The following is an 18,921-nucleotide window of genomic DNA, read 5'->3' as shown; positions in this document are numbered from 1 at the left end:
AACAGTGACTAAGGTTCAGGGCAGGGTACTGGGTGGTAGGCAGCTAGAACAGTGACTAAGGTTCAGGGCAGGGTACTGGGCGGTGGGCAGCTAGAACAGTGACTAAGGTTCAGGGCAGGGTACTGGGCGGTGGGCAGCTAGAACAGTGACTAATGTTCAGGGCAGGGTACTGGGTGGTAGGCAGCTAGAACAGTGACTAAGGTTCAGGGCAGGGTACTGGGTGGTAGGCAGCTAGAACAGTGACTAAGGTTCAGGGCAGGGTACTGGGCGGTAGGCAGCTAGAACAGTGACTAAGGTTCAGGGCAGGGTACTGGGCGGTGGGCAGCTAGAACAGTGACTAAGGTTTAGGGCAGGGTACTGGGCGTGGGCAGCTAGAACAGTGACTAAGGTTCAGGGCAGGGTACTGGGTGGTAGGCAGCTAGAACAGTGACTAAGGTTTAGGGCAGGGTACTGGGTGGTAGGCAGCTAGAAGAGTGACTAAGGTTTAGGGCAGGGTACTGGGCGTGGGCAGCTAGAACAGTGACTACGGTTCAGGGCAGGGTACTGGGTGGTAGGCAGCTAGAACAGTGACTAAGGTTCAGGGCAGGGTACTGGGTGGTAGGCAGCTAGAACAGTGACTAAGGTTCAGGGCAGGGTACTGGGCGGTGGGCAGCTAGAACAGTGACTAAGGTTCAGGGCAGGGTACTGGGCGGTGGGCAGCTAGAACAGTGACTAATGTTCAGGGCAGGGTACTGGGTGGTAGGCAGCTAGAACAGTGACTAAGGTTCAGGGCAGGGTACTGGGTGGTAGGCAGCTAGAACAGTGACTAAGGTTCAGGGCAGGGTACTGGGCGGTGGGCAGCTAGAACAGTGACTAATGTTCAGGGCAGGGTACTGGGTGGTAGGCAGCTAGAACAGTGACTAAGGTTCAGGGCAGGGTACTGGGTGGTAGGCAGCTAGAACAGTGACTAAGGTTCAGGGCAGGGTACTGGGTGGTGGGCAGCTAGAAGAGTGACTAAGGTTCAGGGCAGGGTACTGGGTGGTAGGCAGCTAGAACAGTGACTAAGGTTCAGGGCAGGGTACTGGGCGGTGGGCAGCTAGAACAGTGACTAAGGTTCAGGGCAGGGTACTGGGCGGAGGCCGGCTAGAACAGTGACTAACAGTCTGATGGCTTGGAAATAGAAGCTGTTTTTCAGTCTCTTGGTCCCAGTTTTGATGTACAGTATCATCGTTCTAGAATGGTAGCGGGTGAACAGGCCGTGGCTCGGGTGGCTGAGGTCCTTAATGATCTTCTTGGCCTTCCTGTGACACTGGTGCTGTAGATGTCCTGGAGGGCAGGGAGTGTGCCCCTGATGATGCGCTGGGCTGACCGTACCACCCTCTGGAGAGCCCTGCGGTTGCGGACGGTGCCGTTCCAGGTGGTGATACAACCCATAGGATGTTCTCAATGATGCATCTGTTGAAGTTCGTGAGGGTCTTAGGGGCCAAGACAAATTTCTTTGGCCTTCTGAGGATGAAGGGGTGCCGTTGCACCTTCTTCACCACACCGTCTCTGTGAAGGGACCATTTCAGGTCCAGTGATGTGCACGGCGACGAACTTGAGGCTTGTGACCCGCTCCACTGCGGCCCCGTCGATGTGGATGTGCCCTCTCTCTCTGTGTTGTCGCCTGTAGTCCACGATCAGCTCCTTTGTTTTGTTGATGTTGAGGGAGATGGGTAAGGTGGAGGAGATAATGGTCCTGAACTAGCATCTCAAAGTACTTCATGACGACAAAAGTGAGTGCTACGGGGCGATAGTCATTTAATTCAGTTACCTTTTATGTACATAGTGAGTAGCTTACTTCCTAGTGAGAATACAGCCAGGAGAGACTACTCAAATATGGTAAACATTGCAGAATCAGAAAATGTACCTACGGAAATGAAGACTAAAGTTTAAAATCATTATCTCTCCGAACCCTGACAGCAGTAAACTGCACTGCTACACTATCAGAGCTCCTACTCTCGCTGCAAAAGGTTACTATGGATACAGAAATCTCAGAAACACAGTTCATCACAGCACTTAATCTAAAGTCAACATTACTTTTAGAGAACCTATTCAGAGTGCCTTTCTAGCCGCAATCGCAAATGTTCTGAAGAGGAACCTTTGACGGTTCAACTTCTGTAAATACACTTGGAACAACGTTCAGAGAGTGGCATGGGGAAGCCAATGCCTACAGGTGGGGAAGTGATAGAAGCATACCTAAGAACATAGCACACACTCTGATCACTGCCATTCACAGCCCAAATAAGGACATATAGTATAGCACCAGCCTCAAACAAGTTAGTGACCTCAGCCCTATAAAAAGGCTAAATCATTCCCCACATCTCTCTGGGTCTAATCTAATCCAGACTAGAGTGCAAGCTCTGCCTGCACGTACCCTTCGCTACCCTATCACCGTCTAATTCTGCACCCATCCCTACGCTGTCAGTGTCTGGCCTTTCACAATCAAAACTGGTCCTCTGTCAGTTGGAGTCGGTGTATACACTGTACATATGCAGGTAAAGTGTAAACAAACATTATTGTACTACTCCACTGAGAAGGACAGTCTCTGCTGAGGCGTGTGACTGTAAACCTTACCATGACCGTGCAGTCCTCCGAGCCGCTGGCGATGACCTGGTCATTGTGGGGGCACCAGTCGATGTCCAGTACAGGGCCCGTGTGACCACACACTGTGGGGTAGGCCTTGTCAATGCGGCCCGACTGTGGAGAACACACACAGAGACATGAGATTAAAACACCAGAAACACTGAGGTGTATGATCCACGGGGATCTGAGGAAACAACCTGACCTCAGCTGAACTGGAACCATGAAATAACAGGGTTAGAGTGACCAATCAGAGACTATGTACAAACCAATTGGCACTCCAATCACACAGAGACAGAGAGACAGAGACACAGACACAGAGAGAGACAGACACAGAGAGAGAAAGAAAGAGAGAGAGAGAAACACAGAGAGAAACAGAGAGACAACATTCACATTCTCCCTCTTAGAAAATGAGTTTCCCCATCATTCAAACCTTGGGCAGAATCATTGTTAGACAAATACAACTGTGGCGTAGCCTGAAAAGGGGGGGGGGGGGGGGGGGGCATGGGGGACTGAATTCTCAACCTCCACAAAAGAGGGAGAATGAGAGATGGCGCGGATGTGAAGAAACCATGCATAGCCCTGTGACTGTGTTGCTGTGTGAAGGAGGCCAGTGACTGAGGCGAGGAAAACAGGAATACCCCTCCAACCAAAAGAAGCGGCGCTCCATCAGGTACAAACCAGACATTTTGACTAGGGCTGAGCATTGCCAGGGACCTCATGATACGATACTTAGGTGCCAATATGTAGTGATTCTCACGGTCGCTGTCCACGGTTCTGAAAAAAAACTTTAGCGAGCCCTAGAATTAGCACCTTTACCTATGTCGCTATGTGCATACTAGCAAAGTTAACCAGCCTATTGGGATTAAGAACAATGTGGCGTAGGCAGCAGCAGAAACGAGGAAAAAGCCCTTAGCCTAATTGTATTCGAAAATTGAGGCACGACTCTGGTGCATTTATTTATTTAGTGTTGTTTGCATTGTTCCAAATGGTCAGAAAAAAAGATTGTAATCTAACAGCAACTGTTTGGCACATAATACACACAACACTCGCTCATATACCCTCCTTTTTATTAATCTTCAGTTGTTTCCACAACTAAGTCAAATGTCTTCCACAGATCTGACTTCCACTTTCCCGCCTGAGCAACCAGTAAACATTCCCCCGTTTCAAGTTTTTTTCCACATCCTCCGCATCCATTTGCGGTCGACATTACCGTGTTCATTGTTTGTTATAACCAATTTATTGATGTGATTATGATATGGCCTGACCTATAGCCTATTGGTCACATGCATGCAATGTTTACATGTTTCACAAAGAGAGCAAGGGTTGAGGGAATAGGTCATGTTTTTCGTAAACAAATGAGGGATTTCGGTAACAAAACTTTTCAGAAATATGAAAGAAACTAAAATCGCCAAATTGATGATGCTGCTTCAGCACGTACAGCGCAATAAACACTTGCTTTTCTCTGGTGCCTTTTTGCTGCAGTAGGGAGGAGAGCGAGACAACATGCACCAGTCAAAGGCACTCACTGTCTTTTTTTCTTTTTAACAGTGTGGCCATCGGGGTCATTCTTGATTCATTTGTGTGTATTAATTATTTAAATCAAACAAACAGTGTGCTTAAAGCATCAGACAGGCTCCGTGCATATGTAGTTAATTTTATTGAAACACTTAGGGTGTGTGTCTATAGTGCACTCGGAAAGTATTCAGACCCCTTGACTTATTCCACTGTTACGTTACAGCCTTAATCTAAAATTGATTAAATTGTCCCCCCTCAATCTACACACAATACCCCATAAAGACAAAACAAAAACCGGTCTTTAGTATTCAGACCCTTGACTCAGTACTTTGTTGAAGCATCTTTGGCAGCGATTACAGCCTCGAGTCTTCTTGGGTGTGACACTACAATATTATGGCACACCTACATTTGGGGAGTTTCTCCCATTCTTCTCCGCAGATCCTCTCAAGCTCTGTCAGGTTGGATGGGGAGCGTCCCTGCACAGCTATTTTCAGGTCTCTCCTGAGATTTTCGATCGGGTTCAAGTCTGGGCTGTGAGTCTTGGTAATTCCATACTTCCATTTAAGAATGATAGAGGCCACTGTGTTCTTGGGGACCTTCAATGCTGCATATATTTTTTAGTACCCTTCCCCAGATCTGTGCCCTGACACAATCCTGTCTCAAAGCTCTACAGACAATTCCTGCCCTGTCAACTGTGGGACCTTATATAGACAGGTGTGTGCCTTTCCAAATCATGTCCATCAATTGAATTTACCACAGGTGGTCTCCAATCAAGTTGTAGAAACATCAAGGATGATCAATGGAAACAGGATGCACCTGATCTCATGATAAGTTCCTTTTTATTTTTAATACATTTGGTAAGATTTCTAAAAACTTGTTTTTGCTTCGTCATTATGGGGAAGTGTGTACATTGATGAGGACTTAAAAAAAAAAAGTTATACATTTTAGAATAAGGCTGTAACATAAAAATGTGGAGAAAGTCAAGGGGTCTGAATACTTTCCGGGAGCACTGTATATGGAAAAATTTGTTTAAACATTTCGACAAATCGATTGGTCTAAAGAACAGGACGACTCTCGGTTGAACAATATTTATTTTTAGTTGGGAACAGCCCTAAAATGAAGGCATGTTGTTGGTAATAACGTCCTCATAGACATGCCAGCAGATGCTTCGTTTCTGCTCTTTAAAAGGAAACCCTGAGATAACCTTGAATCTGAGCCCTTATATAAACACCCTTATACAACAGGCCAGATGACCAGAAACAACCAGCTGTCATACAACACACACAACAAAAGGAGCCAGACAAACGGAAGGCTTTCCTGGCCACCCAGCTGACTTTGACTACGTCAGCCTAGCCTGGGAGGGCGGGTTCTATCTTGACCTCTGACCCCAAGTGATTGGAGGATCAGGTGCTCGCCACAGTGTGAAGTCTGAGTAGCGTGAGCTCTGAAAATGCTGTGGAGGTTAGGGTTGGATTTGGGAGACTGACACGCCCTTTTCTTTGCTCCCGTTTGTAGAATCCCCAGCTGGACCACCATAGGGCCTGACAGTCAGATGATGTCACAGGCAGAGAGAGCCCTGCTGTAATGGCTGCAGCCCTATTTAAAGTACAATGGATTGCCTCATGAATATCACTCACTGCCCACAGCCATTCTAGCACCATGACAACAATGATTTCAGAGGGGCTAAATATAAGTGCTACATATTCACGGGAAGAGAGGAGCTTTCCAGTTCTCTGTAGACATTAGACAATTCTTACAGGCCCTGTTTTTAGTTATATACTAGAGCCTTTAGTTTAACGTCAAAACTCAAGACAAATGTTTAGAATGACCATTCAGATAACTTAAGAGTGTGAAGTCAAAACAACCAGATTCAAGTATGAAGAAGCTCTGTCCTCATGGAGCTGTACTAGAGGCGTAAGTAGACAGAGAGAGGTTACAAACAATGAGTGGGCGGTCTAGGCCCTATGTCTAAACGCTTGTGTAATAGCAGGCAGTAGACAGGCCACTAGGACTCAGACAGCCATTCCATACCAGGATATGAGTCAGTATGTTGTCGGAGGACTCCACCATCCTTTCCCTGCCTACTGTGCCACTGAGGAAAACAAAGGACTGGCCAGTTCAACTCTGCTGCTCACATGTCCCAATACAGTCCTGTTGTTGATATTACTAAGCAACATGACTGACTCACTGTCCGATTTGGCAAGGACTAGATTATATGACAGTGGGTAGTTTTGTTAAACTGGCCTATATAAATAAATATATATTAACACCGTTAGTCACAGGCATTATTAAGGTTTCTCAAATAAAGGAACCATATGAGCCTATTAGGTTAAAACGTGATTACAAGTGGTCAGTGTGTCACAGTAGTTCAACCACTAATTTGGAGAAAGGGATTTTATGTTGGGAGTGGCAGAGATGGACATAATGGGAACAAATCACCTAGTCCATAGATGACGGACAGTCCTCCCTACAGCTCAGAGTCCCTCACAACCTCACCTGACTGACAGAGTTGGGCTATGACACATACTCAAACTCCAAGCTCAGCGACCAAAGTCCAGTCTACGGGAGTTTGCCATACGTGCGTCTAAAATGACAAGACCTCCATGCCTCGCCTTGTCCAGAGAACACTCCCGGAAATACATCATCAGAATACTAAGCACCTGTTCTGGGCCTGTGAGTAACATGCTGACTAGACCGGGAAACACGCGTCCAGACGCAGTCAGGACACGCAGGTTGAAATATCAAAACGAACTATATCAAAACATTTGGGGACAGGTCGAAACATGAAACCTGCTGATGCTAGCTAATTTGTCCTGGGATAAACATTTGGTTGTTATTATATCAAATGTACAAGGTCATTTTTTTCTGGATCTTCATCGAATTTTGACCCATTGAGTCACAAAATCGTGTGTTCCCTACTCTGACAATTAATCCACAGATAAAAAGGTAAACCGAGTTAGTTTCTAGTAATCTCTCCTTCTTTGGACTTCATATGGCAGTTGGCAACCAACTTTAGGACCTCCGTTCATCTTTCAAATCACCCACGTGGGTATATGCGCCTAAAAACCAACGAGGAGATGAGAGGTGGGACTAGGCGCATCAAGCAGACTCTCGTTGACACGTGTGGGCAGTTTGGATGAAATTGAATAACGTGTACATTTATTGTGCAACGCGGGCGGTGTGGTCAGCATGTCAGGGATAAGCTTCTCTGAATACTTAGCCAGAGAGGAAGGAAGACAAGCAGAGCAGGGAGGGAGTCGGTTGTGGAATCAGAGAAAGGTTGGCATGGTTCCAAGCAAAGTGGCCCATATTGCAGCAGTGGCCTGAAAGTGGTTCTCAAATTCCCCTTGTTGGGGGGGGGGGTGGCCTGTAAGCAGCAGGATGTGCAGCAGCAGAAGCCAGAAGGGAGGGACGTAGGATGCTGGGGTGTGTGAGGGAAAAGGGCTGTCTAAACCTCTATCAGCAGGTGACCAGGAGTGACAAAGGGATATAGGCTAGGCCTATACAAGGACACTGCTCAGTACATCCATTTCTTCTTTCCTGCTTAGGCCTTGCCCAGGTAGACAATATAATGTAGACGCAGAAAGTAAACAGCCTAGTGGGTCATTCATGTTGAGCTGCAGGTTTCCAGTAGTTTATTTGACCTTTATTTTAGCACGGAACCCCATTGAGACCAAGGTCTCATTTTTGCAAGGGAGCCCTGCCAGTAGATCTGATTGTTTATTTACAGGAACAAAGGTATGGAGATGGCAGACTATGACCTGGGTGTGTGCAGTAGATTGGCCTATATGTGCTGACTGTGAATGACAAAACACTGCTATATTATACAGTAGTATCCAATAAGTGCTGTAGTTAAGTCTTAATAGTTAAGTAGTTAAGTAATAAGTGCCGCAGCCCGTCTGGTGTTCAACTTTCCCAAGTTCTCTCACGTCACCCCGCTCCTCCGCTCTCTCCACTGGCTTCCAGTTGAAGCTCGCATCCGCTACAAGACCATGGTGCTTGCCTACGGAGCTGTGAGGGGAACGGCACCTCCGTACCTTCAGGCTCTGATCAGGCCCTACACCCAAACAAGGGCACTGCGTTCATCCACCTCTGGCCTGCTCGCCTCCCTACCTCTGAGGAAGTACAGTTCCCGCTCAGCCCAGTCAAAACTGTTCGCTGCTCTGGCACCCCAATGGTGGAACAAACTCCCTCACGACGCCAGGTCAGCGGAGTCAATCACCACCTTCCGGAGATACCTGAAACCCCACCTCTTTAAGGAATACCTAGGATAGGATAAAGTAATCCTTCTAACCCCCCCCCCCCCTTAAAAGAGTTAGATGCACTATTGTAAAGTGGTTGTTCCACTGGATATCATAAGGTGAATGCACCAATTTGTAAGTCGCTCTGGATAAGAGCGTCTGCTAAATGACTTAAATGTAAATGTAAATGTAGTTCTGCCTGCCTGGCTCACTGGTATTTCCTGCTTGAAATAGTCATGTTGTGTCCTCCAGTTGCCTGCCGGGTCCACAGACCCCAGAGAGATTAAGGCTGTGCCCCAAATGGCACCCTATTCCCTATAGTGCACTACTTGTTTTGGCCAGAGCCCTATGGGCCCTAGATATGGGATAGGGTGCCATGTGCACAGGGTCTGGGGAGAACATCACCACTCTACTCCAGACTCATATTCCTCAGAACATTTCACATATAAACTCTGGCTGTTAGACATCTCACACCCGTGTTCAAATTATACACTTTTGTCAACACTCTTTTGTTGCTCTTTACCAAAAAAAACACACCAGTACAGTACAGGCTCTCACCCAACCAGCATAATCATCTACATGGTTGGCTTGTGAAGAGAGGACATTGAGCCCAGCAGCAGTGATGGCAGCCCTGTGTGTTCGGTATCTGTGAGTGTACTGGAGTGCGAGTTAGCCGGGCCAAACTTGCTCTAGGACTGCAGTAGGCCTGTTACCACCACAGTTCACAGGGTTGCTTGCAGGCCTGTTACCGTCCCCAGGTTCACAGGATTGCTTGTAGGCCTGTTAAACCCCCCCGGGTTCACAGGGCTGCCGACAGTGCCGTCCAGCGGGCCTGAGAGCCTGTCATTCCAGACATTCCACACCTCAGCCACAGGCAGCTCTGGTATGGCTGTGACTAATGAGAGCGAGAGGGACCAGGGGTGTTAATCTTGTTTGTGTCTGCTATACACAATAAGGAATTCCACGGTCCGAGGGAAGTACATGAGGATCTCGCTTCAAGCCTGAATAAATATTATTTGATAGCGTTGTGATTATCTACATAAGGCTGGATAACGGGGAGGTCACGGATGGTTAGGAAAGAACTGGCAATCAACAGATCACAGCCAAAAATGTTTCAACATTTCTAAGGCAGGTACGGGCACCACCATGCTGCCTTTTTTGATAAGAGCACAACACATACACGTAGGCTCTCTTACTCTTTACACCACGACTGTTCAACGCATAATGAAAAACAGGCTTACAGTAAACAAATCAACCTCCTAAATTCGAAGTACTACTCAAGTAGTTGGTTTTAGGTATCTACTTCACTATTTATATTTTTGACAACTCTGTACTTTTTACTCCATACATTTTCCTCTGACACCCAAAAGTACTCGCTACATTTTGATTGCTTAGCAGGACAGGAAAATTGTCAGATTTACACACGTATCAAGAGAACATCCCTGGTCATCCCTACTGCGTCTGATCTGGGGGACTCACTAAACACATGCTTGATCTGAAAATTGTGTCTGAGGGTGAGAGCGTGCCCCTGGCTATCCGTAAATAAAAAATAAAAAGGGTAGCGTCTGGTTTGCTTAATATAATGATTTTGAAACTATTTACACTTAAGTACATTTAAAAACAAATACTTTTACTCAAGCAGTATTTTACTGGGTGACTCACTTTTACTTGAGTCTTTTTCTTTTACTCAACTATGACAATTGGATACTTTTCCCACCACTGCTAAATTCAGGTTAACAGGTAACTACACTACATTATCATTGAGATAATAAGGAGCAGTAAGGAGCACTGGCCTGTGGCAACCTACCTTGGCAGGTACAGTATCAAAGACACAGCCAGCCCTGAATCTTATTACACTGTCATAATATTTACCCCCATGTCATCCAGTAACCACAGCAACTATGTGCAACTGGAAACAGTCCGCAGAGGAAGGTGCAAGGTGAGCACTTGCCAAAGTTGAAGTTAAGGTGAGTGGATAGGCGCTGATAGAGAGAATAGTGCTCTAAGCTAGAGACCAGGCAGAGTTGTAAGAATCCCTACATTTAGGAACACAGTGAACAGCCCCTTTACATGCCTGCCTGTTAAAGTGACATCACATAACACTTCCACGACACAAGGAACACAGAGTTACTCCTGAAATAGACCAAACCCGCAGAGCAAGGAACGGTTAGACAAGACCGCTGATCATCATCTCCATGGCAACCAGCCCGGTGGGAGAGACAGGAGACAGGGAAGGAGTGTGCTTCATGTAGACGATGTGGGAGTGGAGATATTTGACAGCCTGTTGAGCAAAACACCGACATGAGTAGAACGGGGCTGAATAGCGCAGTCAATCTTGATGCGAAATTGAGGCAACCCATCAAATAAAAACGAGGCTAGATTGAATTAAGCATTCAAGACTAATCTCAGTCCCTAACGGTCTACACGTGTTTTGATGTTAATGACCAGAACACCCAGGGACCTGGACTAGGCTCTGTGCTCTATAATATCCTGTGAGAAAACGTGTGTCAAGCAAGCAGACCTGTTGCATAGCAACAAGTGAAGCTGCACAAAATGCGCTTGAACCTCATAACAAGATACACATTTTTTATGGACAATGACATCAAAAATAACACTTTCAATAACTAAATCAAAGAGAGGCGTCACGCACAAGTGCATCCTTACAAGCAGAACATGTGACGCGTGTAAAAGCCCTCCTAGAGCATGCTTCCCTCAGAGCACCATGGATATTTTTACTTTTCCACTTCCCTTTGTGAGTTTATGGCCTTGAAAGCACAGCTGAGTCTACAGCCTGCAGACCAGTCAGACCCCGGGCTGGTCTCCATGATTTACTGCAGCACAGAGGGGAGGGTACAGTACAGTCAGACTGGACACCACAGTTGGGCCCTCTCTCTGCTCTGACTAAATGGCTGGAAGTCTGCTCCAGCTTTAACACAGTAATGGAGGGGTAAAGCAGAGGACAGCTGGCCAGGCATGAGTGACGGCAGGGTAGGAGCCAAGACCAACATGTGGTTGCCCAGTCCCAGTCAGGTTGGGAGAGAGCCTGCAGGTACACAGAGAGAGGGAGCGAGAGAGAGAAACTGGACATCTATTGCTCATGGAAAGTGTTTGTCATAGAGATCAAAAGAGGAACTACTCCTGGGCCCACCATTCTTACAAAGCCCACTAACAAAAATATTTACAGCAGTGGTCACCAACCGGTCGATTGCGACTGGTTGATCTTTAAGGCATTCCTAGTCGATCACCTACCGCTGTTGGCGGTACCGCTGCTAGGTGCACTTGATTCAGAAGTCCTGTGCACCGGGTAGGCAAACAAAGTGTTCCCATTTTGAACCATTACATTTGTCTGAAAAGAACAAATCTGCCTACACGGCGGACCGGGAGATGTGTGGCTAAATCGAGAGCGCCTACTGCACTGGCCAATCGGATAGCTCAAATCACCGTGCCTTCCTACAGTTTCCACGACCCCGGCCACAGAAAATGTTGATACTAGCCGACGTGAGATTCCTTAACTTTTAAACCCATGACCAGAGAAAGACTCAAAGAATACAGCTAAGAGCTGTTTTTATGAGTGAGTTCATGTCCACGTTTAATTCAGCACGGTCACTGTTTTTATTCAACACTACAACAAAATATAACAGGCTTCTCTACTTGCAATGAATGAGTAGCCAAGTGTATCGATAGCCCTGTGTTTTTAATATTAGCAGCTTGTTCTGCCTATTTTAAGATCGAGGAGTATTTTGTCAAAGTATCTGGTCAAAGGAACAATGTGAATTTGTGCCCGAGGCAGATGCTACTTGAGTTTCACCATAAGGTGGAAGACTGTCCCCTCGCTCTGGTCTGTCTCACCGGAGGAAAGGAGAGAGCATGGACCGTGAGAGACGGACCCTCTGCTGCTCTCACCCTCTCGCCGCTGAGACTAATGCCATGTTCAAAACAACTGGGAACTCTGAAATCTCCGACTTCCCATTTCAGTGCGTTAAAGAAAACTGGGAGCTCGAAAAAATATATGTTTTTAACTGTCATCCAATTCGGAAACTCTTACTAATAATACAAATTTGCAACAAGCAAGCATAGTCCTAAACCTTCGATTAGAAAACCAATGACACTAATAGTCCCTACTAACCAACAGAACATGGCAATGAGACACCACTTGATTCAACAATCTCTCATCTAGGTCCCTCTCACCTCACCAGCCTATCCCTGAAATCACAGAGAACTGGCAATGCTAGCAGCCAATGGAAAGGCAGAGAGGAAATGGTCCTGGTAGGCCGTCATGCGGGGAGCAGTGAATGGCCATATATGGTCAAATCTGCAGTCAGCAGGGCAGCGGCAGCAGTGGTGACAGCAGTAGCAGAATAGGGATCTTGGAATAAAGATTGAGCAGTGGGGGGAAGACCCTTATAATACCACCCTTTGCATGTGTAAGACTTAGGGTGTGTGTGTGTGTGTGTGTGTGTGTGTGTGTGTGTGTGTGTGTGTGTGTGTGTGTGTGTGTGTGAGAGAAAAAGTACTTATTTGTGTGAGCACAGTCCACACACCCAGGGATTTCTGATGCTAAAAGATTGATGATTGGTCCAAACAGAACATGGTCAAATATGAGTGTTTGAACCACTGGTTTAGAACATGAGCCCATATACAAAGGAGTGCCCATATTGTAGTTTTAGCCCAAAAGATCACCAGAATGGACAGAATAAACCTATTGCCTCAATACGTCTGAATAACTGTCTTTTAACACAAGGACACTGTACATGGAAAATAGCCAGTCACCAAGAAGAATTCAACAAGTTCCTGCTTGACTGAATCAAAATGAGGGATTCCAAGGCTTGGGAATATAAATCAGAACTTGTGGTTCATTGAGATATATCCCCTCTCCTCCAGAGTAGGGCCCGGCAGATTGAGAGGAATAAGCAGGAATGTCTCGCTGCACAGTTCCTACAGCATTCAGTCTCCCACTGCTTCCTCCATATGGAAATGAGGGAATAAATGACAGAGCGTCAGGCGCAGAGACAGAAAGGAGGAGATTGAAAGCATGAGGCTTGAAGACCACATGCGTTTAGTCAGACACGTCCCCCATCTGTCCTGACAGGACACAATGCAGCCAAAGAGGCAGGCAGCAACAACGAGGTGCTAAGTCAACCTGGCCTGCTACAGGATCCCCCTCCTACACACAGAACCACGAGACAGAGAAACACAGACGGCAGACCCAGCCCATCCCTGCGCTAGACTGACCAATAGCACAGGCCCCAGCCCAAGTCACAGGCCAAGACCCATCACCGTCGGGCCTCACACACAGCATCGCTCCACAAGCTCAAGCCAACGTGTCCGAGCACACTCACACTTAAGACAATAGGCAAAGTGCCAGGAAAGTATTGGGTGTGAATCTAAAAGCCCATTTGTCAAAGCTCAAACCTAAAGTTATTTGGAGGGTTGCTGTGGTTCTTCTGACTTATCACCAACAATACTGGATGTGGATGGGGAGGTAGAACATATGAAGATAAGAGCCACAAAGTGCATATCAGAAGGTTCATATTCTGGGGGTTGGATCCCCCCCACCCCAGCAGGCCGAATGGGCCTGGCTGGGAGTAGGCCTGGGACAAAGGCCCGGAGCAGCTGGCTGCCCACACAGACTGGGAACAGCACAGCACGGGCAGATGGGCCAGCCAGACAGATGCACTGTCACATGGGCTATAGTGTGAGTAGGTGTGTGACCCAGCAAAAGAGCAGAGAAGGCAGTCTGTGTGTCAGACAGATATACGTAGACAAATTGATCTGAACCCTGCAATGAGGCTGAGAGGTTACAGGCTACCTCTGAACATCATGGTGTGTAGGGGTTGAGTCCCAGTCCAACAGCCATTTACAACCCTGAAACTGCAGTGTTTATATTAATGCAGTCTAACTTCTCTGTTGGCAGAGTAATATTTTCCACACTGCCATAGAGATTCGTGTTCTCTAAGCTTATATGGAGATAGCAGCCAGATGGACCCGTCCTTTCTCTAAAAGATTACTGTCCCGTTTCATTTTGACATATTGTGGAAACAAAAGCCACAAGCCAAATATTTCAAAACACAAAATGCCAATTTGAAACAATATTAAACTCTTCTTACTTAGAGTTTCAGCGCATGGCCTGTTGATAGGACATTAAAAGAAAATCTCCACACGATTCCAAGGAGATTAGTCCATGCAGCTGTAACAGTGTTACTTCCGTCCCTCTCCTCGCCCCAACCTGGGCTCGAACCAGGGACCCTCAACACATCAAACTGCCTCCCACAAAGCATCGTTACCTATCGCTGCACAAAAGATGCTGCCCTTGCAGACCAAGGTAAACAACTACTTCGAGGTCTAAGAGTGAGTGACGTTACCGATTAAAACGATACTAGCGCGCACCGCTAACTAGCTAGCCATTTCACACCAGTTACACTGCCAGCCAGATCTGAAAACAAAAGTTATTTTTTTTTTACACATAGCCTAAGGAAATTACCCTTTAATCTGCGCATAAAGCCATCACGCTCTCCGTCCACTTTTAATCCACCAGTCAAAGCAGACGATGTTCTGCCAACATACACTTACTGTACAAAGTCAGAGACAAGCCCACAGCAGAATCATCTGTCAGAAGTCAGAGAATCAGAAGCAGATCTGGGACCTGGGAGTGGGACAGGAAGGCGGAAGCTGTATTGTAAAGCTGTGTCAAAGCCAGAGTCAGATGACAAGGCCCACTGCCTTGCTCACAGACCTGTCAACATCAGACAGACAGACACATAAATCACTTACTGTATGTCACATAGGGTATATATCAAGCCTTGGTTGGCTGGCTGACACTGTGGCACTGCTGGACCAGAAAAATAGTAACACCACCAAGCAGTGTGTTTGCGCGCATGTTTGTGTGCGTGCGTGTATGTCTGGTGCAGCCAGACATATACTAAACACTAATGACAATGTAATAACACCTAATGGGGTTACTGCGGGACATTCCAGACCAGAGTGCCCCCCCCACGCCCACCCCCACCCCCGTTGGGTTCAACGAGTGTCTGACCTAAGTGGTCTGAGCTCTTCAAGGACCCTTATATGGAGGTGAGCAGCACAGGGAGATTCCGTCCCCAGAGGCCTTTGGTTCAGTTTGTGTTGTACACAACGCTATGATAAATGAGAGCCAGCCAGCCTATGTGAGGTTTCCTAACCCTCAACTCAGGGAGAACTGACAATCATCCCAGTGGTACAGACACTAACATTGTTCTCCCTGTCACGAAATCTGAAATGCAAATGTTTATTTACTGTATGCAAAACAGACATTTTCACTGGAAAACCACCTTGCTGCTACAAAAGGGCAAAGCTGAAAGCAAAAGCTTGTCTGGATGGCCTTTGCTGTCCATGTGGAGTACCCTAGCTTCCAAAGGCACTGTAACACTCCCCGCCCTGTCCTCCTTGGTCCCCATGTATGCATTCATATTGTGTCCATGTCTCAGACGTCATCTCCTCCTCATCCTGCTTGTATCAAATATCTGACGCCAGTTTGGATGCTTTCCTCTGAAAATACCCTAACACCCCTAAAGTAATATGATCCTCTTACAATGTAAGACTTACATCATCGCCACTTTAACGACACTATGACACGTGTCATCCCACCACGGAGGACGTAGGCGAAAGCCAACAGGCAAAAAGAAGAATAAAGGTGGATGATAGCTGCTACAGCATCCTACGGTACTGTTTTGTCCCTCCCTGAGCAAAGACGATAAATGAGATATGAGAATGAACTGTGAATCTTTTAAGACTGGGTCATTTAGAGTCCCGTCATTAAAGCTGAACTGCCTCTGGGCTGACAGGAGCTTCTTTCTGTTCAAAATGTAGAAGAGGTGAAAAAAAGACTTGTCACTATTAAGAGAATGAGTTGATACAGAGACAGCACTAATAGACCCCTTTCCAGTACACACTTACGTCACGCACGACTCTTGGCTGCAGTAAGAAAGCCATCTCTGCCATTCAACATAGACTAGATTTACGTTATTACTCCTAAACAAAAATCACTTTTTGGGGTCTCATACGCTTACAATGAAGCTCTGATTCTTGCTTGAACAGTCTAAGATTATAATTTGCTTGTGATCTTTGCAAAATAAATGATGGCTGCAGCAGTTGTTAGCTAGAATGCTAACGCTCACTGACATAGGCTGTAGCAAAAGCTAGCCAAAGAGCCATTTGACTGGGTGAAGTGTATATTTTTTTATTTAACTAGGCAAGTCAGTTAAGAACAAATTCTTATTTTCAATGACAGCCTAGGAACAGTGGGTTAACTGCCTTGTTCAGGGGCAGAACGACAGATTTTTACCTTGTCAGCTCGGGGATTCGATCTTGCAACCTTTCGGTTACTAGTCCAACGCTCTAACCACTAGACAACCTGCCGCCCCACAAGTATAATGCAGTTGGTTTACGATGACAAACATTATATTAAGCAGAACATTCATACGCACCTTAAAATCCAAAAGCAGCTGGAAACGCACTCATAAGCAACATGTACAGAGGCTGTTTTTTGCTGGCGTTCTACAAGAACTCCCCTGTGTTCTGCCAACAACTTGCACGCATCCCCCTCGTGCGGCAATGTTTGTAAACACAGAAATGTATAGGATCTTCCCCAGAATATAGAGTTTTGTACCAAAGTGTCAGTCTCCCACATCTGGGCCAGTCAGTCTGCAGTCTCTCTCCACTGACCACCACAAGCAGGTACTGCTGCCTGCACTGCTTAGCAACCCAGCCTGTCAAAATCCATCTTCATCTCACCCACTCAGCCAGGCCACCAGAGACCACAGTCACGCAGCTAGAAATCCCCTCGTCCTCCCTGTCCTCAACCACAGCCTGAAACATGCCTCCGTGATGCTGCTACTTCTTCCTCATGAATGATTAAGGAAAATATGACCGCACACAAAAAGTTGTGTTTTTAAACTGCACGGTTGGAATTTGTAGGTGGCCAATGTGTGATTTCCCCTGGGTGTGTGAGTGTCTATGTCAGCAGTAAATTGTGCTGTGTGTGACATGCCTGGTTGTTCCCGGCAGACAGGGCGTGTTGAAACCCAGGGAGCGTTGAAAGCCTGGCCCAGGCCTAAGTGTGTGGGATGGAGCAGGGTTGAAGTATGTTTCAAAGCCACAGACAGTGAGGATAGGTCAAACTAGGCCATAGTCCGAATCTGTTCAGGCAGCAAGTGCACATGCCCATATGAATGTAGAAACCCTCTGTCGCTTGACATAAGTTTCCTTGTGAAACCCACTGACAGATCCACACAATGCAGTGTTTATAGTCAATAATCCCAGACTCACCTTGTGAAGAGGGAGGACCAGGAAGGCCCCGCCTCCGCTGGCCTCTATGATGATGGCGACAAACTTGGGGTTGACGGCGCAGAACGAGCTGTCCCATGTGACCCTCGACACTCTGATGTCGTCGTAGCACTGGTCATTCTTCAGCGCCTGGCCGAAGACATGACGGAATTTGCTCGCTCGCACGACTCGCCTGAACATATCTGGGCAGTGGACGGAAGGGGGGGGTTAGAGAGAAAGTTGGGGTTTAGTTTCAGTGGTCAGTCAAGGATATAAAAGACAAAGCCAAGCAAATTATTTTAGGATAAGAATCTAGGCCTATAAAATCTAATAACATGAAATGGAAATTCTTTCCCCTGGTTACTCTGAGCCCCATTCCCCTCCCAGATATGAGGCTCAGCCTCATATGCATCCCATACTGCACCCTAATCTCTAGGGATGGCAATTGCCAGGGACCTCCAGATATGATATCATCACGATACTTAGGTGCCGATACAATATGTATTGCGATATCTATACTGTAATTTTATTAAGATTCCATGTTCCAAACATATTACTCATATACTGCAGATGGACAAAGGGGAGCCATAAAAAGTTTTGATCAGTTATGGAAATAAATAAATAAAAGTGCTGAAAACAAACTGACTCCCTATTTCAAAAGAAGATGGAGAACAAGCTATGAAGGAAAAATACTGGAGTTTTGGTGCAGGTACAGCCAACTAGCGCAAAAATAATATTGTGATAGTCAAAACGAGACACGATAAAGTAAAAAAATGATATCCCGATATGTAACCGTATTGATCCCACCCCCATCATTACTATTCTCCATGGGCCCTGGTCAAAAGTAGTGCACTATATAGAGAAAAGGGTGCAATTTGGGACAAAAACTAACGTAAGGTTCTCCAGCAGCATTACAGTACAGACAGAGGCACCATGTGGCAGATCAGACTAACACTCCTTCCCCATTCCTTCCCCATTCCTCTGTCATACTGACATTCAGCAGATACGAGCCAGCGTGGGAAAGTTAGAGTTGAGCAATGAGCATAACTGTATCATTCCTTTGATCCACCACCAGAAATACAAGAACTACGCCTACATTGGCTGTTGTGTACTTCCTCATACACTGGCAACGAGGAACCAGATAATTAGGGTAAACTTGCAGAGCGCTGAGAGTAGGGCTGGACGATAAATTCAAATTCCATGTTTTAGCGCGATGTTCCAAATGTCTATCGCACTAACAATTTTCTTTCCTTTTCCATTT

At 46.5% G+C, this 18,921-nt stretch overlaps 1 protein-coding gene across 2 annotated transcripts in view; it reads right to left on the bottom strand.

Moving 5' to 3' along the window:
- The window catches only part of LOC139576691 (coronin-1C-A), a 69,346-nt gene that overhangs the window by 15,398 nt on the left and 35,027 nt on the right, over positions 1-18,921 (bottom strand). For both annotated transcript variants that reach the window (XM_071403034.1, XM_071403035.1), the window contains 2 exons: positions 17,664-17,863; positions 2,596-2,718 (listed from right to left, as the gene is read on the bottom strand). In XM_071403034.1, the coding sequence (XP_071259135.1) occupies positions 2,596-2,718; positions 17,664-17,863 (323 nt within the window). The remainder of the gene's footprint in view (positions 1-2,595; positions 2,719-17,663; positions 17,864-18,921) is intronic.

Source organism: Salvelinus alpinus, chromosome 5 (genome assembly GCF_045679555.1).
Source record: "Salvelinus alpinus chromosome 5, SLU_Salpinus.1, whole genome shotgun sequence".
NCBI classification, from domain to species: domain Eukaryota; kingdom Metazoa; phylum Chordata; class Actinopteri; order Salmoniformes; family Salmonidae; genus Salvelinus; species Salvelinus alpinus.
The sequence above is the reverse complement of the archived record's forward strand: the minus strand, read 5'-3'. Positions and strand labels throughout refer to the sequence as shown.